Source organism: Ranitomeya imitator, chromosome 5 (assembly GCF_032444005.1).
Source record: "Ranitomeya imitator isolate aRanImi1 chromosome 5, aRanImi1.pri, whole genome shotgun sequence".
Classification (NCBI taxonomy): Eukaryota; Metazoa; Chordata; class Amphibia; order Anura; family Dendrobatidae; genus Ranitomeya; species Ranitomeya imitator.
In genome coordinates, this window is record NC_091286.1 from 376094462 (window position 1) to 376120473 (window position 26012).

The 26012-nt window shown below is 40.3% G+C and overlaps 1 protein-coding gene across 2 annotated transcripts; it reads left to right on the forward strand.

The window, feature by feature from the left end:
- Positions 1-693: 693 nt before the first annotated feature.
- On the forward strand, positions 694-19575 carry LGSN (lengsin, lens protein with glutamine synthetase domain). Of its 2 annotated transcripts, XM_069726693.1 has the most exons (5): positions 694-798; positions 3304-3435; positions 3532-4135; positions 7247-7437; positions 17347-19575. In XM_069726693.1, exons 1-5 carry the CDS (start codon positions 772-774, stop codon positions 18547-18549), a joined length of 2157 nt encoding a protein of 718 aa, XP_069582794.1. In that variant the 5' UTR covers positions 694-771; the 3' UTR covers positions 18550-19575. The 2 variants fall into 2 exon arrangements, with proteins under 2 accessions (XP_069582794.1, XP_069582793.1); XM_069726692.1 differs by having other exon boundaries at positions 3304-4135.
- Positions 19576-26012: the final 6437 nt, after the last annotated feature.

Here is a 26012-nt window from a genome sequence, read left to right on the forward strand (position 1 = left end):
TGTGCAAACTGTAAAGCGCTGCAGAATATGTTAGCGCTATATAAAAATAAAGATTATTATTATTATTTTATTTCTTTAAACTTTACAACTTATGGCTCTTTAAAGACAGAAATTAAAACACAAATGGAAGAAACACTGATTGTGTAAGGAAGATATTAAAATAATAAAATGCAGAGCAAGCAATTATATTTATTTTTTTTAACTACAAGGTAACTTCTAATACTTTTAATTTGTGAGCTGCAATTCCCCATTCACTCACATTGAACTTCCATTGGTCAGTACAGGAGAGAGAACTTCCTTAGCAGGTCCAGGTTTTGAAAGCTCAAATCTATAGGAAAGAACCCTGGCCTCTGTGCAACACTACTACTTTACAAGAATCTGCAAATTCAGATGCCAAAATCAGCAATTCTGTCACAGTGTATAGCTAAAATTATACCCATTCATGTAAAGTCAGTTATCCAAGCAGGCAGCACAGTTTCTAGAATTAAACTTTGTTCCAAAAAAGTGTTTTGCTTACGTAGAATGATCAGTCAGCCTTTTGTGGCTTTTGTTTTCATTGTTCGATCCTGACAGTTGAAAATGTGCTATTATTTGACGGCTTCAACATTATTCCAGCACACAAAGCTCATGTGTATCTCAGCGCTTTAATAGCTTTCTAGAATAGCTATATTATGAACTTGCCTATAAATATTGGCCACAGATCCTTTTTATTTTGTGGATCATCAGTTCTGTTCGGTTCCAGATGGTGACGTGAACTAACATGCAACTGGAATGGACGATGATATAAACACGACAGAGGTATGTTACAGTTTTAGATTTTAGATTTTCAGTTTCTTTGATTTCAGTGTTATATTTTTGTAACGCGGGTTTGTTCATTTTTACAATAAATCATAATACTTTTGTATCACTTTTCGTATTCTCTTTCGCAGAATAATAGCATGGCGCTAAACTACATGAATACAAAAATTCAACATTTTAAAATCAAATTAATACCTAACCAAAAAGAATGATATATTGAATATTTTATTTTACATTTTTGTATATATACATTTGTGTTGTTGAGTATAAATAACAATATAGAACTTTTTTTATACCAGTATTAATTACAGTGATAGACTATGAATTTCAATAATGTTAGGAAAAATATTTTTGACATAGATTTGACACATAAAATGCTATGAATATATCAATGTATATTTTATGATACTTTTTCCATTCAAGCTAAACCAGTTATTCCTAGCCCTAGACTGTTATAAGTATACAAAGGGTATAAATAGTCAAATGCTGAGATTTGGAGAGGATCGAAGTGTGAAAATGTAAAAGAAAATAGAAAACGTTTGATGAGAGAACTGCACAGGAAAATCACATTAAAAATTAAATTGAGGAAAGCGGAGATCTCACCTTTTTGTCCCATCAACTCACATACCTGCTGCCTGGCATCTTTAACTACAGCTGAAATTACACAGTATTTTCCTGTTTAGTTACTTTTTTGTGCAAAAAGATGCAATCAGGTGAGGGTTAAAGGTTTATAGCAATGTATTAAAAATGCTGTATGTACTGCATTTTGGTTCCTGACATTTTTATATCATTTTCTTTAGGACAGTCGCATTTTTATCAAACAGCATGCTATAGGCATGGTGTTTCTCTCCAGAGGCTTCTTTATAAACTGTCAAAAAAGGCACAGAAATGCAGGAAAAAAGTACTGGTATTGAAAATATAGCTATAGTTACCACTAGTTAATATCCAAAAAAACGTCAGCACTCCTCTAATAAGTGAAAAAAATACTAAGGTTCCTTTATTAGTGCATATCCAATAGCAATGTTTCAGAATGTTCCTGGAACCTTTCTCAAGCTGTCATAGGGTAAAAATGAGAGGCCTTACATAGTATGCCACATGCATCATCTCATAAATAGTGATTAATAATTACTCAATATTGCCATTAATAAAGCATGAAGTACACAGTGGACATTCTATAAAGAATGTGACAGTGGTAATAAAACATTATATATTTTTCAAATCAATAAAGTGGATCATAAAATACATAAACACATGAATTGATTAATAAATAGTAAGTGTGTGCACACATTATAATAATAGGTCAGGGACTCACCCCATGGAAAATCCATTGTCCTATAACATAGCTAAACACCACGCCCAGCAGGTGCTAAGTTACCAACGAGAAAAGGGCAACACAGTAAAAGTCAAATTGCACCTATGCAGTGTACTTGTACTTTAGTCATCTACCCACGCCACGTTGTGCGAGGGTAGAGCATTATGATCAACATAAGATCCTTGCACATCCTCCCTCATGTGTGAAAGGTCAGCGGCTCCATCTTTGAAGAGGGATAGGTGTACACTAAGGTGCATATCTTGCCAGATTGGGAAAATTTCATCCAGTATTTCCAGAATACAATTGTTCGTCCTCTTGAAAATCCATAGAGCAACAAGTTATATATCCCATAGATCTAAACATTCATACAGTAGTTGATCATGTGCTGTTAAGAGCATCCGCACTAAACACCACTTGGTTTCTCACAGACCAATGCACCAGGAGTACAAGTGAACACAAAGTAGTATAGCAAAAGAGTGTTTATAATGAAGGACTGGCTTGTCACTCTGCAAAAGAAGAAATGCTACCCCTTAGATCCCAGTCTTAAGCCTCTCGCCTAGCCAAATCAGATCTCATGCTTTGCACTGATGAAGGGCAAAACCCTGAAACAACGTGTCTGTAAACTGAGATTCTGGTTTGGCTTTTATCCTAAGTCATATGGATTGGCTCGTTAAAATATTGGCTTTTAGGATTGTTACTTATAACAGGTGACTGTACACCCCCCAAAGGATGGTATAAATATCTAGTGTTGGACTGGGGTACCAAGGGCCCATCAATCAACTCCAGGGCCCCACCTTTCAGCTACATGCAAATGTGACATTATCCTCAATCACAAATTGATACAACAATGAGCTGGGTAGATTGTTAAATGGATAAGATGTTGCCTGTGTCTGTACATAGTGATTCTAATATATTGTGCCAACTACTGGTCTAATAAGAGGGCTGTGGCCCACTCTTGCTCAAGGGCCCACCGGAGGATTCTCCTGTTCTCCTGTGGGCCATTCCAAGCTTGACAAATGGCCCTTGGCAGAAAAAAGTTTCCCCACCCCTGATTTAGAATGTGAAGGGTAGATCAGTGCAGAATGCTCTGGAGCTTGAGAGCAGTCAAGTGACATAATGGCATATCATCATCATATATAAGCAATAGATTCATAAAAGTAACTTTTGTTAACAGCTTTAAAAATTTACTTTAGGATCCAAGCTACATTAAATGTGATGAAGTAGATGGCAGCGTGATATCAAGTCTTAGAAGGCGGAGAGGAGTAAAAGTTACCGGCAAATACTTGCCTCCATTAGAGTGGGAGAAAACAAATACTTGCCATTCTGTAAGTTCCATAAATAATTATTATTTTGAAGGCATACATAATGATATGGAAAATTATTTTCAAGCATCTGATATGTCTACTAAACTACTTCTCAAGGATAAAAGACAAAGTACTACACAAAAAGATGACCGAGGAGATGAGTCATCTAAAGCAGAACAAGAGAAGCAAAGAATGGAATCCGTGGTGTCTATACACACTGCTACCACCAAAACTGTTAAGAATGTGCCAGAAGAAAACATAAACTCTAAACAAAGTTCTAAAAACATTAATGAAAAGCCAAGTGAAGATCTTTTTCCTCTGGGATTGGCCATACCTAAAGAGACATTGAAAGAGTTAAAAAGCATCGTTAAGGAAAGCCCACTGACTATTCCTAAAAATAAATGGACTCCAAAATCCACAACTAGCAGAACTTTGATACGCCCCCCAACCCGAAGTGAGAATCCAAGTGAAAAGTCTGGCTTAACTTTTGAAACATTTATGCCAAATAAGAAAGAAATCCAAAAGTTACAATCCACGAAAACTCCCGAAGAGAATGAACGGCAAGACCTGTTGATGGGACAGATTTTACCAGATCACGGGGAGTCACAAAAAGATGAACAATTGATGCAGCCAATTCAGTCATTTGAGGGAAAACAGAATATAATACCTAATAAGTCAAACAATACTGCTGGTATCAAGTTTGATCATCCCTCTACTGATGGTAAGAATACGGATTTCATATTTCCATTAAGCCATGATCCATATAATATCACCATATTGTGTGATTAGTGTTGTCCAGTAGCTGATCAATTTAGTAATAATGTTCTTGATATGTTATCCATTTACATATCTGTTATATGGGTGTAGAGTTTTTCATGTTTTCAAAAGTTACTACTGGTTAAAATGATTTAGTACTTCATGCAGATTAAAGGTTGAAAGACAATTTCAAAACTACCAGCACCATGGTAAAATCCACATGCAAATTCTCATGCAATAAAATATTTGCCTTGTTTTCATGTCAGTATTTTGTGTATGAAATCAGAACAAAACAATTGTTATAGTAAGTGTATCAGTAGACCAGACAAAGCATCAATCTGGTTTGAGCTGGGTACATTTGGATGGTGGGGTTGAATAGACTCGCTGATTTTCATCCTTTATTTTCTCTGCAAAAATCTTGAATTTACTGCAGGGAATGTTCAGGTACAGACATCTGGAGTGGACCCATTTTTTTAGCTCTGGTAATAAGACATTAGTCAGATCAGTAACAACTTGGGGTTCATAAACATTAAGGCAGGTAGATGGAATCTAACCAAGGTATAATCCTGAAACATAGTCGCAGGAAAGCCAGAGATCAAGCAGACTAAACAGTAGGTAGAGCTGCACCTAGGTTTTCCGCACTAGGCGCAAAAAAATCAGTTTAACACTTTAGCCTATGCACAGCTTAAACAGTTTGACTAGCTGTCATGTGATCACTCATATGCAATTTGCATATTTCAGTCAAATGTCATCTAGCTGCTGTTCCTAATTCTCTCAATGTTAGTGAAAAACTCCTGTCCCATCCTTATTGAGAGAAGCTGTAAGAGAACCTTGTCCACATGTAACTGTAAGTATATAAGTATATGAGTGGTCAGGTGAAGACCAATGGTACCTGTCAGCCTCACTGAATCTTGACAGTGAGTATATTATCCACGGCTACAATTTTATATGCTACAGTGCTTAATGTTATAGTTAATGCTTCTAACATAAATACAGATGTAGTAACCCTTAACTTAGCAGATCAGACAAAACTTTATTAACATAGCTATGTATCACATTATCTGACAAGTTATGGATTGCTACAGATATACAGGATCAGAACCAATAACAGTATAGGAACACAGCACCAGACCACCATCATTACAGGAATATATCACTAGAGCCACCAATAGTGCAGAAATATAGCATCACAACCACCTTTAGTACAGGAATACATCACCAGAGTCCCCATTAGTACCGGTATAAATCAACAGAACTATCATAAGTGAAAGAATACATCACCAGAACCAAAAACATTACAGAAATACAGCATCACAACCACCATCAGTACATGAACATAAAACCAGAACCACCACCATTCCATGAATACATAACCAGAACCACCATAAGTATATGATTACAGCATTAGAACCATCATCAGCACATGACTAAAGCACCAGAACCATCATCAGTATATGATTACAGCACCAGAACCACCATCAGTACATGACTACAGCACATGGCCACAATCAGTACATCAATACATCACCAAAACCACCACCTGTACATGGATACAGCTCCAGAATCAACATTAGCCCATTAATACATGGCCAAAATTAGTACATCAATTGCAATGTTAGATCAGCTCCATATAAAATTGTATTGCATGAACTTAAAACTCACAGTATGTCCTAAATAATGGTAAAGAGATACTTTAAGTTGTCAACAGCAATCATCATGCTGTTGATGATACAGGAACCACAGTACTAATGAGACGCAGGCAGTATCACCAATAAACATTTACAACCAAATACCTTATAGGTGACATCTTTGATTTGGAGTTGTTCTCTTTTTTTTTCTTCCCCATCTGGTCCAGGTGCCATGATGACTTTTCATATCCACAGCTTGTCTTTGCAGACTTCCATACTCTCCGGTCTTCTGCTGCACATCTCGACATGGCGCCCTTAAAAATATCGATGTGATTATAATGTTTGTGGATAAAAATATTTACCTTATGATGTGCCCCTGACCAAACAATTGCACCTCACAGTGCTTCTTGCACAAAAAATGACCCCTTCTGCATACTTTCCCACATACTATGTCCTCATGTTGCCACCTCTTTAACCCCTTTGCACCATGGCTTCTTGCCATTTTTGCATTTTTGTTTTTTTTGCTTCTTCTTCCAAGAGCCATAACTTTTTATTTCTCCATTGACCAAGCCATATGAGGGCTTGTTTTTTTGCGAGATGAGTTTTACTTTTAAATTACACCATTCATTTTATCATGCAATGTACTATGGAAGTGGGAAAAGTCCAATTGTGGCAAAATTGCAAAAAAGTACAATTCGGCAATTATTATTTTTAAAAATTTACAATGGTAATTTTACGCCGGATCATAAGTTAGTATATATCCAATGTGCAGGAGCACGTTCACACCTGGGCCATTTCACAGATAAAACCCAACAAAAAAACTAAATGACCATGTACCCAGTAGTGAGTAAGCAAGTAAATAATAATAGTACATATAAAAAACATAGGGTACTTAGTTAACACTATTTTGATAAAGCATAAAAGCCATCCCAGCGAGACAAGGTAACGAGACTGTTTTTGTCTGTGAGTAACTGCAGGTTTGTACCCTATGGGCAGACGTCCCCTTTAATTGTAAAGTCTTTGATTTTTGGTTTTTCAAATCAGAACTTTATATACATAATACCATGAATAAATGATTTGATTGTTCTGGTGTAAAACTAAATGTTCACTGTAAAAGTAAATGTTTTTATGTTAAAGGCAATGTATAATTTTTATTTCCCTTAATTAATTTCCTTAATTGGCTAGTAATTAAATTGTTTAAAAATATTGAAATCAGTCATACTCACCTGCTCTATCCCCACTCTGTTAGTCTGTGCCAGAACAAAAAGCAATGATGTCTTGTCACCTGACTACTAAGTAAGTGTTTGTCTGCAGTGGTCAAATGCCTGGAATGGTGTGTAATCAGAAGAACATCCGATGACACCCTGTTTCGGCCTTTACAGACCACATGTACTGTATAGGACATGTTCTTCGTGCATTGTATAATATTATTCTTGCTTTTATTTCAGAAAGCAGTTGTTCCGGCAGTAAACAGGTTTATTCAGCTTCCAATGGAAGTCAAAATCCTCTTCAGTTAGTTTCTTCTGTTGAACAGATTAAGCAGCAGATTGCTAGAGAAGATGTACGATTTGTGAGATTTGAAGCTGCCGATTTGCATGGAGTGTCCAGGTCTAAAACAATTCCTGCACGTTTTTTCCAAGTAAGACCAGTATTCAGATATTAATGTTTTTTTCCCTTGTCAACCATTAATGGCTGAGATCTGAATAGCTTCTCATTGTGCCATGACATTTCCGTAACTCCCTTTAGTTGACTGTCTCCTTAAAGTTCAAGATACAGCCAGATTGATTTTTGTAATCCATCCACCTCAGGCCATTGGACATAGACAGGTTGTTCTCATCTCTGCCCCACCACACTCTTCTCAATATGGGACACTCACACTGAGAAGTTACTTCAACTATCCTGGGGTTTATTTGACTAAAAAGGTGAACATGGGCCATACCATTCCACTTTTTGGATAGGCCAGCAAGGAAGCTCCTCTGTGACTGCTATGTTTCTACCTTGTGTTACAAACAAAGGAAAAGTAAATTCTTCAATGTGAAGACCACAGAGAAACAGGAGAACTCATAGCTTTGTCCTTTATTTTTTTAAGGTTGTTCTGTTCCTATGGGGAAACTATTTGGCTGTATTTGTATCACAGAAAATCTTTATTTTGCGTATGTTATTGTTATAGAATAATCCACACTGTAACAAATATAAGTATGACATTATTTTATTTTGCATGTAGAATTCTAGTTTTTGAGGTTGATGCCTTAACCTTTTAAAGGGGTTGAATACTTTATCTTTATTTTAACTACTTGACCACCTTGGTGATTTTTTTGTTTTTGCGTTTTTTTTTGCTCCCCTTCTTCCCAGAGCTATAACTTTTTTAGTTTTCCCGTCAATATGGCCATGTGAGGGCTAGTTTTTTGCGGGATGAGTTGTACTTTTCAATGACACCATTGGGTTTTACCATATAGTGTACTGTAAAACAAAAAAAATTCCAAGTGATTTGAAATCGCAAAATAAATGGCAATTACACAATTAATATTTTTGTATTTACTATGTTCACTAAATGTGGAAAACTGACTTGCCATTGTGATTCTCCAAGTCATAACGAGTTCATAGACACCAAACATGTATAGGTTGTTTTTTATTTAAGTGGTGAAAAAAAAAATGCAAATTAAAGGAAACAAAAAGGTCACCATTTTCCAAGACCCGTAGCATCTCCTTTTTCAGGATTTGGGGCTGGGTAATGGCTTATTTTTTGTGCGTCAAGCTGACGTCATTATCTATACCATTTTGGGGAAGGCATAATCATTTGATCACCTGTTATTGCATTTTATTGCAATGTTGCAGCAACCAAAAATACCTGTAATTCTGGCGTTTTTATTTTTTTTAATTTTTTTTCTCGTTACACTGCTCACCGACCAGATTAATTATTTTTATATTTTGATAGATCAGGCATTTCTGAACACAGCAATACTAAGTAAGTCTATTTTTTATTTTGGGGCAAAAGGGGGGTGATTTGAACTTTTTTAACATTTTTTTTTACTTTTTACTTCCTTCTATAGTCTTCATAGGAGACTTGAAGCTGCAATCTTCTGATCACTTGTGCTACATATAGCAGGACTCCAGCCCTGCTTTGTGTAGCAGAAATGATCATCTGCTTATGAACGCTGACCATGGGACGGAGCTCATAACAGATCTACAAAGACATCCACGAGGCTCTCCTGCAGACCCCCGATTGTCATGCCAACCCATCAGTGTCTAGCGATCTTGTGACAGGGACGACGATGGGTGGGGTTTGTGAATCGCTTCTGGTGCGTTCATGTTAAATGCCACTGTCAGAGATTGATGACATTTAACATGCTAACAGCCGCTGGTGGATTGCGATTACACCTGCGTCTGTTAGGGGCACAGGGTTGCGTGCAGGTAAGTACCGGGAGACGAGATCACAGATGTATGGTGGAGACAGGCTGTGGATGGCTTTATATGCTATGGTTAGGGTTTTGAACTGGAGTCTTAGGGTAATGTGGAGCCAGTGCAGGGATTGACAGAGGGGAGAGGCCAGGGAATAGCGGGGGGACAGGTGGATTAGTCGGGCAGCAGAGTTTAGAATAGATTGGAGGGGTGCGAGAGTGTTAGAGGAGAGGCCAGAGAGCAAGAGGTTGCAGTAGTCAAGGCGGGAGATGATGAGGGCATGGACTAGGGTTTTTGCAGATTTGCAATTTGTTGATAGATTAATTTTTTTGGGACACAGCTATACCAAATATGCTTATCTTTTTTAGTTTAAATTTCTTTATTTTTGAAGGGGGAAAAAGAGAGTAATTTAACCACTTCACGACCTTGGACGTATGGACGTACATCCTGGAGCACAAACGCGGCCAGTTGTCAGCTGATTCTGACAGGTGACCCCAAGCACTCACTGCCAGGAGTCCTTATCCTGCTCTCTGTGCTGAGTACTTACACCGGGAGTTTCTGTGTAAATCTCTGAAATACGTGATTCAGATGGAACCCCTGGCGGAAGATTCCCTATAATGAGGCAGAAGGAGACACTGTGAATGCCATCTGGCCTATGATGTTCACATAAAAGTGCCATCAGACACAGTTTTTGGGCACTTCTGATAAGAAGGATACCACTGAACAGAGGTCAAATGAAGTCCAGAGTAACTCTGCTGCCTCATCATACGGAATGGATCCATCGGGGTTTCAACTGAATTTCACTGGGAGATTTAGATGGAAACTCCTATGTAAGTGCTCAGCGTAGAGCACAGGATAAATGTGATCCCATCGATCACCAGTCAGTGGAAATATAGGTAGCTTCCATGTTACTGGTAGAACAAAGACATTCCAATTTCCAAAGGGGTATAATTTCCAAAATGGGCTCACTTGAAGGGGTATTCTGCTCTTAGTGGCTCTGTATATGGAGTCCTCAAAATATTCTAGGAAAATCAGTGCTCCAGGAGGCAAATAGTGCTTTGTCCCTCCCAAGTCTCGCTGTATGGCTAAGCAGTACTGTACAGCCACATACTGTATGTGGTATTTCTACATTCAGCAAAAAATGTGGGACAAATTTTGGTATTATTTTTACCCATTTCCCAGAGTGAAAATGTAAAATCCGGAGCTAAAACAAAATTTTGGTGGTAAAAATGTAATTATTTTTTCTTTACTGCCCAATGGTATAAAATTCAGTTACCCACCTGTGGTATCAATATGATCACTACACCCTTAGATTAATTCATTAAGAGGTGTCGTTTCTAAAATGGGGTCTCTTATGTGGGGTTCTGCTGTCCTGGCACCTCAGGAGATCTGTCAATGTAATATGGCACCCTCAAACCAGTCCAATACATTCTGAACTCCAATATGATGCTTCTTGCCTTCTGAGCTTTTCACTGTGCCTTAAAAGTTGTTTAAGACCACATATGGGGTATTGGCGTACTCAGGAGAAATTGCACAACCAATTTTGGGGTCCATTTTCTCTTGATATCCTTGTGAAAATGAAAAAGATTGGGGCTAAAAAACATTTTTGTGGGAAAAATATATATTTTTTAATTTTCACAGATTAATGTTGTAAAATTCTGTGAAGCACCTGTGGGTTCAAGGTGCTCATTGCATATCTAGATAACTTCCTTGAGGGGTATACTTACCAAAGTTGAATCACTTGTGGGAGTTTTCAACTGTTTAGGCACATCAGGGGTTCTCCAAATACGACATGACACCCACAGACCAGCCCATCAAAGTCTGCATTCCAAAACGTCACTCCTTTTTTTTTTAGCCCTGCCGTGCACCCCAAAGGTTGTTTACCCCCACATATGGGATATTTGCGTACTCAGGAGAAATTGCACAACAAATGTTTGGCTCTATTTTCTCCTGCCACCCTTATGAAAATAAAAAAAATTGGGGCTCAAAGAACATTTATGTGGAAAAAATGTGATTTTTGTTTATTTTTACAGCTTTATATTATGAACTTCTGTGAAGTCCCTGGAGGTTCTAGGTGCTCACCACACATCTAAATACATTCATTGAGTAGTCTGGTTTCCAAAATGAAGGCATTTGTGGGGGATTCCACTGATTAAGCACATCAGGGACTCCCCAAACATGACATGGCATCTGCTCTCAATTCCAGCCAAATTTGCATTCAAATAGTCAAATGGTGCTCCTTCCCTTCCAAGCCCTGCGGTGCACACAGACAGTAGTTTTCCTCCATATATTGCATATTGGCATACTCAAGAGAAATTCTACAACAAATTGTATTGTACAATTTCTCATGTTACCCTTATGAAAATGTAAAATTTTGGGCTAAAAAACATTTTTTGTGTGAAAATTGTGCTTTTATTATTTTCATGTCTCAATGTTATAAACTTCTGTGAAGCACTTGGGGTTTCAAGGTGCTCACCATACATCTAGATAAGTTCCTTGAGGGGTCTAGTTTCCAAAATGGAGTCACTTGTGGGGAGTCTCCAGTTTAGGTACATTAGTGGCTCCCCAAATGCATCATGGTGTCCACTAATTATTTCAGCAAATTTTACATTCAAAAAGTCAAATGGTGCTCTTTCCTTTCCAAGCTCTGCTGTGTACCCAAACAGTCGTTTTTTCCCAACATATGGGGTTTTGGAATGCTTAGGAAAAATTGCACAACTAATTTTGGGGTCCATTTTTTCTTGTTACCCTTGTGAAAAAAAATGTGGGTCTAAATTAAAAAAGTTAAATATGAAACTTCCTGAATTTGGTTTTGAACACCTTGAGGGGTGCAGTTTTTAGAATGGTGTCACTTCAAATGTGCCCTTCAAAGTCACTTCAAATGTTATGTGGTCCCTAAAAATAAATGGTTTGGGAAATGTTGTTGGAAAAATGAGAACTCACTGGTCAAATTTTAACCCTTATACCTTCCTAACAAAAAAAAAAATGTTTAAAAAGTTGTGCTGATGTAAAGTAGATATGTGGAAAATGTTATTTACTAACTATTTTTTGTGACATATCTTTCTAATTTAAGGTAATAAAAGTTTGAAAATTGTAAAATTTTTCAAATTTTTGCCAAATTTCATTAAAAAAAAAAAAACGCCAGTCATATTGAAGAAATGTTACCACCTTAATGAAGTACAATATGTCATGAAAAACCAATCTCAGAATCAGTGGGATCCGTTGAAGCGTTCCAGAGTTATTACCACATAAAGTGACAGTGGTCAGAATTGTAAAAATAGTGAAATTGCAGTTCTCTTAAGTTAACAGATGGACAAAGATGGTAGTTACAATGGCTTGCAGCAGGCCACCGGCTGCCATTGTAACCCCTCCAGCATAATCATTGGGGGCTGATGGGAGCCGGTGAGCGCATACTTGCAATGACCTAACCTCTATTTTGCTGTCAGAGATTGACAGCGACATTTAAATGGTAAAGATGCAGTGATCAGAGCTATCTCCAGTTGCTGCAAATACAGAGAGATGCAAGCTCTGTCACCCAGCCAGCATTGGCCTGTTATGACGCAGACTCAGCTCCTGAGTTGACTTCATAGATACTTTAGCGAACTGTGATGAAAATGTACATCATAGGTCGTTAAGGAGTTAATATACCATAGTAAAGTACTCTAGGACAGATTTCATCTATAAGGTTGTCCCCTGCTGGACCACTCCTTATTAACAGCTCCAGGATGCTGCATAAATAACAATAGATCTATACTGGGCTATACTTAAATAATTTAAATAGAGGCGTCTAATGAGCATGTGCTAAGATTATTGTGAAGGTAGGGGAAGCGGTGAAATTATTATGATTGGTGGATTCTGGGATATCAGCTGTATATAGAGGAGTTAGCTGTTATTATAATCCTGTCTATGATGATAAGGAAACTGCTGCAAATTCTTTGTAAAAGGACTGACGTTATGATTCTTAAATAGCGCCAGTGGTCAGTATGAAAATGGCAAGATCTCTGATGTTGTTTTTTAATACAGTGTATGATAGAAAAACTAAGTTATCAAAAATGTTTTAATAATACATTGGACACAATAATGTGAGTTAAAAATTACTACTTAAGTGGAAATTGGGAGAGAGACGGACTAAGGGCAGAGACAGACTGCCGTATTTCTCGTGCGAGAATCGCATTGTAAACCTTGTACTGGCTGCCGGCTCTCCTGACCTGAGCTTGATAGCTGCACAGTAATCCATCACGCTGTCTTGCTCTGGTCAGGAGAGGTGCCAGGCCTGTCCATGCAGTGCGATGCGATTCTCGAATGAGAAATATGGCAGTCTGTCTCTGCCCTAACACTAAAATTCACCCTTTCATTTCAAAGTACACGAGCCCATATCTGTACAATCTTCATTACCAGATTGGGGTCTCTAGTACTTATTTTACCCTGCACTGTAAATCAAGATTTACTACAAGACCTATATTTCCAAAAATACCACTATATAAGACTTAATAATAATAAAATAATAATTATAACATTGCATGAATAATATTGCAGTATAACAAATACCACCAGACCATAACCAAATATCACCAGCATATACAGTAGTAATAATCCCGCCATACTCATCATCAACCAAAACCACTCTACTAGGACTGAAATTAACACCATACAATGACCATGTAATGGTAATATCAGTTTTAGACAAGCTGTATGTGTGTGTGTGCTGTACAGGTTCTCATCAGTGGGGTTCTTGATGATCATAGCCATTCGTTTTCCCTTTTCCATTCCATTTGGCCCAGGCTTCCGTTTTCCATCTATAACTCTATGCCATAGACAGTAATAATGCCCCTTCTATATATTATATAGTAACATTGCCCTCCTATTTTGTCCAGTGCCCCCTATATGCTGCTACACAGTAATGCTTCCTCTATACTTCACCGTAGTAATAATTCTCCCTTGCATCTCCTTAGTCATACAGCACCCTATAAAATAGTGTTCCCCTGTGCCTACTTATAATATTAACTAGATGGTGGCCCGATTCTAACGCATTGGGTATTCTAGAATATGCATGTCCACGTAGTATATTGCACAGCCCACATAGTATATTGCCCAACCACGTAGTGTATTGCCCAGTCACGTAGTATATTGCCCAGTCATGTACTATATTGCCCAGCCACATAGTATATTGCCCAGTCACGTAGTATATTGCCCAGTCACGTACTATATTGTCCAGCCACATAATATATTGCCCAGTCACATACTATAGTGCCCAGTCACGTACTATATTGCCCAGCCACGTAGTATATTGCCCAGCCACGTAGTATATTGCCCAGCCACGTAGTATATTGCCCAGCCACATAGTATATTGCCCAGTCACGTAGTATATTGCCCAGCCACGTAGTATATTGCCCAGTCACATAGTATATTGCCCAGCCACGTAGTATATTGCCCAGTCACGTAGTATATTGCCCAGCCACATAGTATATTGCCCAGTCACGTAGTATATTGCCCAGCCACGTAGTATATTGCCCAGTCACGTAGTATATTGCCCAGTCACGTAGTATATTGCCCATTCACATAGTATATTGCACAGCCCGCGTAGTATATTGACCAGCCCGCGTAGTATATTGCACAGCCCGCATAGTACATTGCCCAGCCCGCGTAGTATGTGGCACAGCCCACGTAGTATATAGCAATGTGGACATCATATCCCTGTTAAAAAAAAAAAGATTTAAAATAAAAAATAGTTATATACTCACCTTCCGTTGGCCCCTGGATCCAGGAAGCGTTTACTGACGCTCCTCGCGCTCCGGTCTCGAGAGTGCATTGCGGTCTCGCAAGATGATGACGTAGCGGTCTCACGAGACCGCTACGTCATCATCTCGTGAGATCGCAATGCATGGACCGGTCACTAGGAGTGGGAAAGGCGCCGGAAGGTGAGTATATGATGATTTTTTATTTTTTTAAAATTATTTTTAACATTAGATCTTTTTACTATTGAGGCTGCATAGGCAGCCTCAATAGTAAAAAAGTTGGTCACACAGCGTTAATAGCAGCGTTAATGGAGTGCGTTACACCGTGGCTTAACGTGGTCCATTAGCGCTGCCATTAACCCTGTGTGAGCGCTGAGTGGAGGGGAGTACAGAGTGAGCACTGACTGCGGGGAGGAAGGAGCGGCCATGTTGCCGCCGGACTGCGCCCATTGCTGATTGGTCGTGGCAATGGTAGTGGGCGTTTTGCCACGACCAATCAGCGACTTGGATTCCATGACAGACAGAGGCCGCGACCAATGAATATCCGTGACAGAAAAACAGAAGGACAGACAGAAAGACGGAAGTGACCCTTAGACGATTATATAGTAGATAATAAATTACCCTGAACCTTCTTATAATAATACAATCATCCCATCCTTAGTTATAATATTAATAATAGTAATGTCTCATGTGTTTTCACGATAATGATAATGATTCCCAATTGTGCCTCCTTGTAGTAATGACTCACAGTGCCTCTTTATTGTAATAATACAGGAGTGTACATAGACATCACAGGGCCTTATAGCAAAAGTCCTATTATGGAACATAAGCGTAGTAACACAAGGACATGGCTCCCAATTTTTTTTAAGACATGGACATGATGACCAACCACAGAGTTTTATGGTCTCACACAACCCCAATACAGTATGATAGTCCCACCACAAACCTCAACCAGTATTATAGTCCACCTCACAGACCCTCATATAGTATGATGGTCCCCGTGCACAGTATGATGGCCCACAAAAGCACCAATACAGTATGATGTTCATCACAGTCACAATACATTATGATTCCCCGCACAGTATGCTGGCCCCACCACAGCCCTCCTCCTTGTAATATGATGGCCCCCCCACACAGCATGATGGTCCTTCATAGCCTCAATACAGTATGATGGTCTCCTTGCCCAGTATGATGGTTACCCACAGCCCCAATATAGTATGATGTTTTCACAGCCCCTATACAATATGATGGTACTCCACAACCCCAATACAGTAATACGGCTCCCCCCCACAGACCCCCATCTAGTGTGATGGTTCCCTCACACAGCATGATGTTCCCTCACAGCCCCCTTCACAATACGATGACCCCACAGCCCCAATACAGTATGATAGTCACCCTGCACATTATCATGTTCCCCCATAGTTCCAATACAGTATAATGGTCCCTACAGTCCAATACACTATGATGGTCCCCCACATCCCCAATACACTATGATGGTTCACGCACAAACCTCCACATACTAAGATTGGCCCCTTTCATAGTATCCCCCTACAGCCCCCATAAAGTATGATATTTCACCACAGCCCACATAATATAATATAATATAATTGACACTCACAGTCCCCATATAGTATGATGGTCCACCACAGCCTCCATATAGCATGATGTTCTTCCACAGCCCCCATATAGTAGAATGGTCCCCCAAGCACCATATAGTATGATGGTGTCCCACAGCCCCAATATAGTATGATTATTCCCCACAGACCTCTATATAGTAAAATGGCTCTGCTTAAAAGTATGATGTTCCCCTACAGCCCAATATTGTATTATGTTTGCCCACAACGCCCAAACAATGGCGTCCCGTAGGTCTAAAAAAAAAATCTTACACTTCCCTAATCCAGCCACAGCTTCTGCTCCCTCTTTTATCCTGTCTTGCTTTCAATGGATACATGTAGTGTGATGCAGTGACAACATCGTGCCGATCGACGTCCCCTGCCAGGGTGTCAGAGCATGAAGCCGATAACAGCTGTGGGGGAGCACAGCGCTAACAGTGTCGGCGTCCTGAGGACACTCATGCTTCTAAAGTGTTGCGATTGAAGCAAATCATGACCGAACTGACCCCTTTGGCATTTGCCACATTTGTCTGATGACCAGTCCGCCCCTGATTGGGAGCCGTATTAATTTAACATGGGTAAATATTTTTATTAATTTGCAAATATTTTAGTATTAGTATTTTAGTATGACATTGAACACAATGGTTTATGGGTTAAGAGAAGATTTAGTATTACAACTTGTGCATACTGTGAATCATGAGTTATATGTGGCTCTAGATGAACGTTGTGGAGGGTCCTGCCATAAAGTACGCATACACATAAATTTTATAAACAGAATAACGTTTTGCTAATATTTTGCAGGAAAGGGCCATTGGTGGCATTTATATGCCTCGCAGTTATCTTGAATTGACTCTGAGCCCAAAGGACAATGAAGTAGACCACATCAACTCAATGCATTTCAAAAGTGACATAATTCTGAAACCAGAGTTAGATACCTTTCGAATTCTGCCTTGGACTGAAAAAACTGCAAGAGTGATCTGCGATTCTTTTACCTTTCTAGGGGATCCGCTTCTCACCTCTCCACGATTTTTAGCTAAACGATTACTTCATCAGCTTGAGGAAATTGGGTTTTTGCTACATTCTGCTTTCACCTATGAGTTTTGTGTATTTGCTATGGCTGAAATTATAAATGCCAAAACAGTTTCATTTCCTGCAGTGACTTTATTGACTGACCATGACCAGTTATTCATTCAAGAGCTGTTTGATGGAATGTACTACATTGGTGGAAAAATTGAAAGTTTTTCTTCTTCCATTGGACCTGGACAGATGGAGATATCATTTCAACCTGATTATGGGTTGCAGGCAGCTGACAATGCATTCACCTTTAAAACTGCCATCAAAGAAGTGGCTAAAAAACATGGAAGCATAGCAAGTTTCTATACTGATATGGTAGGTTTCTATAATTCTGGGATCTTATCACATAGCTTATGGGACATACAAGGAAAGAAGAATTTATTTTATAGTGGGAAACATGTGCAAGAACTTTCAGACATTGGTAAAAACTGGTTATCTGGGCTTCTTCTCCATTCTGCAGCACTTAGTTGCTTAGTCGCTCCAGGAGTTGCTTGCCGAAAACATTTGTCAAAGGATATTAAGGAATCACAAGAAAACATCTCTGCTACCTGGGGATTGAATAATAATGGTTCTACATTCAATGTAAAATCCTACTGCAAGAACGGAACTTATGTAGAAAACAAGTTATGTTCAGCGATGGCAAACCCTTACTTAGTCCTAGCTGCCACAGTTGCCGCTGGACTGGATGGCATCAAGAAGGGCCTAAACTTCTTCGACAGCCTAAACAGCAACACAGATCTTCCCGAGCTTAAAACTTGGTCTATTCCATTAAAGCTAGAAGATGCACTGACTGCACTACAAGAAGACAAATGTATCAGAGCATCCTTGGGGGAACCATTTATTCAATATTTTATTGCAATGAAGCAATATGAGTTAGAAACAGAGGAGATAGATTCGGAGAGAAATAAATTTCTTGAATATTTCATATAAGTCACCAAGCTACAATATAAATTTATTTTAAAATATTAAAGGTGTTCCCGGTTTTAAGCTTGGACAAAATATACACTTTAATTTCTCCTTATTTTATATAATGACTTTAAATTGTACATAGATTTTGTAATGCTTCAATAGAGGAAATACCTTTCTCAGTGAATTTGAAATGTTTCAAACTATTTTGAGTTTTAGAACAAAGGTCTGTTTTTGGGTTAAGATTTATATACAGTATTCAGGGAGATGGGTAAAGACAAACCAATGAATTGTAGAGTATTATGCAGTGTGCTGGTTTAATAAAAAAATCTCACCGGACCTAAAAAATAAACTACTCTATGACGCAATGTGTAAATGGTATTTTTAACCCTTAGAGACATCTCCCATTTATGCGTTGCGGATGTGCTAACTGTATGGAATACCCCAAAATGGAACCAATAAAAATCACAGCTCATACCCAAAATCAAGCTAAGCAAACCCTCATAACATGTTGTAATGAAAAATGTATGACTTTCCGAGTATGACGACTGAAACCAATTTTAAAAAAAGCAAAGAAACAAACTACACCCCGCTTAGAATTTGTTTCCTGTCTGTCAGTACATAATATAGTAAAATGAATGTTGAATTTATCTCCTACAGTTTTAAATCTCTGTTTTATGAACATTTGGCCAAAAGATACCTTACTTGTATTTCTGCTATAAATTGGATGGATTAATTTTTTGAGCTGAATATTTGTTGTAGATAAAGGATGACAACTTTAGAACTTTAAAATAAGCAACATGGCTATCCATAATGTTAATGTATCAAAGAGGAAAATGCTCCATCTGATTACTTGGTGAAATTGTGCACAATAACATGTAAAGCTTTGAGTAGAAGAAAGAATTTAGATTGGTACTCTATCGATGATACCTCGATGAAGACATCAGTCCACGGCTGTAATTTGTAGTATCTACTGAATACCTCGATGAAGACATCAGTCCACGGCTGTAATTTGTAGTATCTACTGAAGAAATAAACACTTATGCTACCTGAAGAGTCATTGACTTTTAACCATCATTGCCCCTTTAACTTTCAATTTTGTATTTATTTGCTTTACAGAAAACATAAATATTTTCATAACTAATATTATTCGCACCCCATTTGCAGGCTAACTGGCCTCGTCATATTTTCAATGTCAAGGCAGTTTGTGTAGCTAATCATGGACTACAACATAAGAAGGTGAATCAGTGAACTAACCCTTCTATACTTCAGACGTGTTTTACTATGTCGCGGCTGGACCAACCAAGATGCCAACTGGTGTAAGCGCAGTGCACTTGACTAGTTAGTTACACATTTTGCTACTAGTTGGCAAACAAGTTTCACATTTTTTTTTTCATGTGAACAATGGTCTGTTTTTTTCACTGTGTAGGATACATTTTTAGTCTCCGTGTTAGGTTTTACAATCCTGCTTGAATCTGTCTTTCTCATGTAAAAAATTCTTAGCTTTTCCTAGCCATTCAACAGTGATGTATGGACAACACAGTGATGACAACTATGGGGTCACTTGTGGGGGCTTTACACTTAGCACATCAGGGGCTCTACAAACATGACATGGCATCTTATATATATTCCAGAATTTGTGTTCCAAAAATCAAACTGTGCTCCTTCCCTTCTGAGCCTTCTGTCATGGCCCCAAACAGTAGTTTCCACTACATATGGTGCTCAGCCTACTTAGGAGAAAGTGCACAACAAATTATATGGTCCATCCCCTCCTGTTACCCTTGTGAAAATGCACATTTTGGGGTTAAATTAAAAATTTTGTGGGAAAAAGAAATTTTCATTTTTTCCTTCCACATTGCTTTAATTCCTGTGAAGTAACTGAAGGGTTAATAAACTTATTGAATGTGGTTTTGAAAACTCTGTGGGATGCATTTGTTAAAATGGTATCACTTTGGGGCATTTTCTGTCATATAGGCCCCTCTCACTTCATATCTGAGGTGGTCCCTAATAAAATTTGTTTTATAAATTTTATTGAATAATTGAGAAATTCCTGGTCAATTTTTAACCCTTCAAGAGTTTCTAACAAAAAATGTTGTTTAAAAAATGATGCTGATGTAAAGTAGACATGTGGTAAATGTTATTTATTAACTATTTTGTGTGATATTGCTATCTGGTTTAAGGGCATAAAAATTAAAACATTTTCTAAATTTTTATCACAATTCCGATATTTTCACAAATAAATTAATTGTTTCCATAAAATACAATCTCAGCATCACTGGGATATGTTGAAGACTTTCAGAGTTATTACCACATAAGGTGACACTGATCAGAAATGTAAAATCTGGCCTGGACAGGAAGATGGAAATAGGCTCGGGGTAAGGCCGGCGTCACACTTGCGAGTTTTACGGACGTAAGAGCGCAGAAACTACGTCCGTAAAACTCGCAAAAAATACGGCACTATTATTCTCTATGCCCCTGCTCCTATCTGCCGTATTAAACTGATCCGTATTATACGGCTTTCTACGGCCATAGAAAATCGCAGCATGCTGCGTTTGTCACCGTATTGCGCAAATAAAACGTCAATGAAAGTCTATGGAAGCCCCAAAAATACGGATTCCACACGGACCAGCAGTGTGACTTGCGAGGAATACGCAGCGCTGTTAGAGAGAAAAGCCGGTAATTCAATTACCAGCTTTTGCTTTCTCCTTCCTAAACCCGACATGATATGAGACATGGTTTACATACAGTAAACCATCTCATATCACCATTTTTTTTGCATATTCCACACTACTAATATCAGTAGTGTGAATGTGCAAAATTTGGCCATTCTAGCTAGTAAAATAAGGGGTTAAATGGCGGAAAAAATTGGCGTGGGCTCCCGCACAATTTTCTCCGCCAGAGTAGTAAAGCCAGTGACTGAGGGCAGATATTAATAGCCTGGAGAGGGTCCATGGTTATTGCCCCCCCCCCCCGGCTAAAAACATCTGCCCCCAGCCACCCCAGAAAAGGCTCTGAAGTTGTGAGCTCAACAGAGTAAGAGAGCCCTAAATACAGCTGCAGGTTAATGGGCTCTTTTATATAAAATATACAGTCCGGTTTAGCTCCTTATTTGGGTAACTTAGAATCAGATCCATAGCACTTAATACAATTTTGTCACCAAGTCCTAACAGACTTGTATCAGCTAAGTATGTGCTAGAAAATATTAGCTTATTTTTAATAAAGATATGCAATTACTTCCAGGAATAGAGGATGGAAGAAAGTAACCTGCTTCACATTGCACCAAAACCATTGCCTACATATTCTTTCTGAGCATGCTTAGTAAGAGTTTATCCAGAAACAAATGTCTAACAATTGCATGTGTCAACCCTCGGCTGTAAAGGCAGCCATTCAGCACATATACAGTGTATTCTAAAATAGTTCACATTGTGTTATGCATCTGTCCCTCTGGAATGGGTTCTACACTCTTTTCAGTTGCTCGCCGCCCTTTGCCGTCCTCCACGTCAGGTTTCCCAACTTTGAATATCATGTCCCTACTCTATGAGGCTCATATAGAGACACACCTGTGTCTTGGTATTCAAACTCTAGCGCTCTACCATCTGATTACATTGAGTTTTCATCTTGCATAACTTCTGTCATCCTCTATACTCTTAGTCTTACCAATTAACTCATTGAAACCCATCTCCTGAATTAACCCAATGGTTGCAATAAGCTAGCAAACTGTTAATAAGCTCTATCTGCCCCCCCCAGCTGTCTGCACCAACATCCTAGACACATGTGTCCACCCTGACCTGTGGCTTTATTGATCCTCCTCATTAGGTGAGCATAATACAGGGTGATTCACTCCTTACTTTACCCAGAAAAATTGCTGTGACTCTAAAAGATACAATCTATCATACTGAAATTTGGACTGTACTTACATTGGTTCATGAGAAAATTATGATTTAAATTTAAAGCAGGTGTTGAAAATGTCAACCGTTCACATCCACATCCAATCACTTGCTGTTCCATATTGTTAAATGTATTCCTCAAGAAGTCTGGGGTCATAGCCTGAATTTCTCGCTGTATGCTCACTTTGAGTGCCTTAAATTTTCGTGGCTTGTTACTGTACACCCGACCCTTCAAATGGCCCCAAAGGAAAAATTCTAGCAACAACTTATTCTTTTCTCTTGATCAGGCCCTTTCAATTCCTGAATGCCAGTGACTCTGCATGGGTGAACACGACCTTTCTTGGCTGCCCATTCACATGTGCAATACTTTATGCCTGTCTCCTGGTAAAGCCTGTGTAATGATTTACGTGGAGATACCAGAAGTTGCTGTTTCACATCTTGAATTGTTTCCTCATACATTTTTGGATGCCCTCCATCATGCCTAGCTAGTAATGTTTCTGTACTTCCAACTGATTCACCAGTGATGGAATACTAGGTTTGGACAGCGTGTTTTTCAATAAATTTTCACAATGAAAATATGCTCCTCCAAACTGTATCTGTACTGTGGAATCAAATGAAGAAGGATTTCATCAGGAGCGAAATGCAGCTACCACACATAACCTACCAGAGAAAGGCATGCAGCAAGTCAATCTCATAGTGGAGACAACCGGAAGGGCAACTAGTCAGCGAGACCACTCGGTGTGAGGATGTTTCTCGTCGCTGAGATTCATTGCACTCTCACTTCTCATGAGCCAAAGTATGTACAGTCCAATTTGCAGTACGGGCAACAGGGTTGTAACTACCACGGTCTCAGCAGTCGCCAATGCGACTGGGCCCAGGAAGGGGGTCAGGAGCCCGGCAGGTTAGAGGCACGCCGACACCAGCAAAAAGTTAAAATCTGTTACCATGCAAGAGATTCCTCCCGCATGGCAACAGACCTGCCCTCCACCTGACCTGCCGGGCGCACACATCAGCTCAGCAGCAAACACCTGAACTGTTAGAAAGCAAGAGCTGAAGGACCTGTGGTGGCATCATCATTATCATAGGTCCTTCACCATTTATCAGCTCCGCCTCCTGATCACATGACGATGACATCACCACAGGTCCATAAGCTCTCAGCAACAGATCCATCCTGGTTGCGTGCAGCTCGTGTTCTCTGGTATAAGCCAGCAGCAGATTTCCGGTTCCTGCCGTTCCAGTGAGATGTGGAGTCAGATGGGCAGAATGTGGAGTCAGATGGGGCAAAATGTAGAGTCAGATGGGGCAGAATGTGGAGTCAGATGGGGCAGAACGTGGAGTCAGATGGGGCAGAATGTGGAGTCAAATGGGGCAGATTGTGGAGTCAGATGGGGTAGAATGTGGAGGCTGATTGGGCAGAATGTGGAGTCATGGGGCAGAATGTGGAGTCAGATGGGGCAGAATGTGGAGTCTGATGGGGCAAAATGTGGAGTCAGATGGGGCAGAATGTGGAGTCTGATGGGGCAGAATGTGGAGTCAAATGGGGCAGAATTGTGGAGTCAGATGGGGTAGAATGTGGAGGCTGATTGGGCAGAATGTGGAGTCAGATGGGGCAGAATGTGCAGTCAGATGGGGCAGAATGTGGAGACAGATGGGGCAGATTGTGGAGTCAGATGGGGCAGAATGTGGAGTCAGATGGGGCAGAATGTGGAGTTAGATGGGGCAGAATGTGGAGTCAGATGGGGCAGAATGTGGAGTCAGATGGGGCAGATTGTGGAGTCAGATGGGGCAGATTGTGGAGTCAGATGGGCAGAATGTGGAGTCAGATGGGGCATAATGCGGAGGATGATTGGCCAGAATGTGGAGTCAGAAGGGGCAGAATGTGGAGTCAGATGGGGAGAATGCGGAGTCAGGTGGGGCAGAATGTGGAGTCAGATGGGCAGAATGTGGAGTCAGATGGGCAGAATGTGGAGTCAGATGGGGAGAATGTGGAGGCTGATTGGCCAGAATGTGGAGTCAGAAGGGGCAGAATGTGGAGTCAGATGGGGAGAATGCGGAGTCAGGTGGGGCAGAATGTGGAGTCAGATGGGCAGAATGTGGAGTCAGATGGGCAGAATGTGGAGTCAGATGTGGCAGAATGCGGAGGATGATTGGGCAGAATGTGGAGTCAGATGGGAAGAATGTGGAGGCTGATTGGCCAGAATGTGGAGTCAGATGGGCAGAATGCGGAGTCAGATGGGGAGAATGCGGAGTCAGGTGGGGCAGAATGCGGAGTCAGATGGGCAGAATGTGGAGTCAGATGGGCAGAATGTGAAGTAAGATGGGGCAGAATGTGGAGTCAGATGGGGAGAATGTGGAGGCTGATTGGGCAGAATGCGGAGTCAGATAGGGCAGAATGTGGAGTCAGATGGAGCAGATTGTGGAGTCAGATGGGCAGAAGGCAGAGTCATATGGGGCAGAATGCGGAGTCAGATGGGCAGATTGTGGAGTCAGATGGGACAGAATGTGGAGTCAGATGGGGCAGAATGTGGAGTCAGATGGGGCAGAATGTGGAGGCTGATTGGGCAGAATGTGGAGGCTGATTGGGCAGAATATGGAGTCAGATGGGTCAGAATGTGGATTCAGATGGGGCAGATTGTGGACTCTGATTGGCCAGAATGTGGAGTCAGATGGGCAGAATGCGGAGTCAGATGGGGAGAATGCGGAGTCAGGTGGGGCAGAATGCGGAGTCAGATGGGCAGAATGTGGAGTCAGATGGGCAGAATATGAAGTAAGATGGGGCAGAATGTGGAGTCAGATGGGGAGAATGTGGAGGCTGATTGGGCAGAATGCGGAGTCAGATAGGGCAGAATGTGGAGTCAGATGGAGCAGATTGTGGAGTCAGATGGGCAGAAGGCAGAGTCATATGGGGCAGAATGTGGAGTCAGATGGGGCAGAATGTGGAGTCAGATGGGGCAGAATGTGAAGTCAGATGGGGCAGAATGTGGAGTCAGATGGGGCAGAATGTGGAGTCAGATGGGGCAGAATGTGGAGTCAGATGAGGCGGAATGTGGAGTCAGATGGGACAGATTGTGGAGTCAGATGGGGCAGAATGTGGAGTCAGATGGGGCAGAATGTGAAGTCAGATGGGGCAGAATGTGGAGTCAGATGGGGCACAATGTGGAGTCAGATGGGGCAGAATGTGGAGTCAGATGAGGCGGAATGTGGAGTCAGATGGGACAGATTGTGGAGTCAGATGGGGCAGAATGTGGAGTCAGATGGGGCAGAATGTTGAGTCAGATGGGGCAGAATGTGGAATCAGATGGGGCAGAATGTTGAGTCAGATGGGGCAGAATGTGGAGTCAGATGGGGCAGAATGTGGAGTCAGATGGGGCAGATTGTGGAGACAGATGGGGCAGATTGCGGAGTCAGATGGGGCAGAATGCGGAGTCAGATGGGGCAGAATGTGGAGTCAGATGGGGCAGAATGTGGAGTCAGATGGGGCAGAATGTGGAGTCAGATGGGACAGATTGCGGAGTCAGATGGGGCAGATTGCGGACTCAGATGGGGCAGAATGTGGAGTCAGATGGGGCAGAATGTGGAGTCAGATGGGGCAGAATGTGG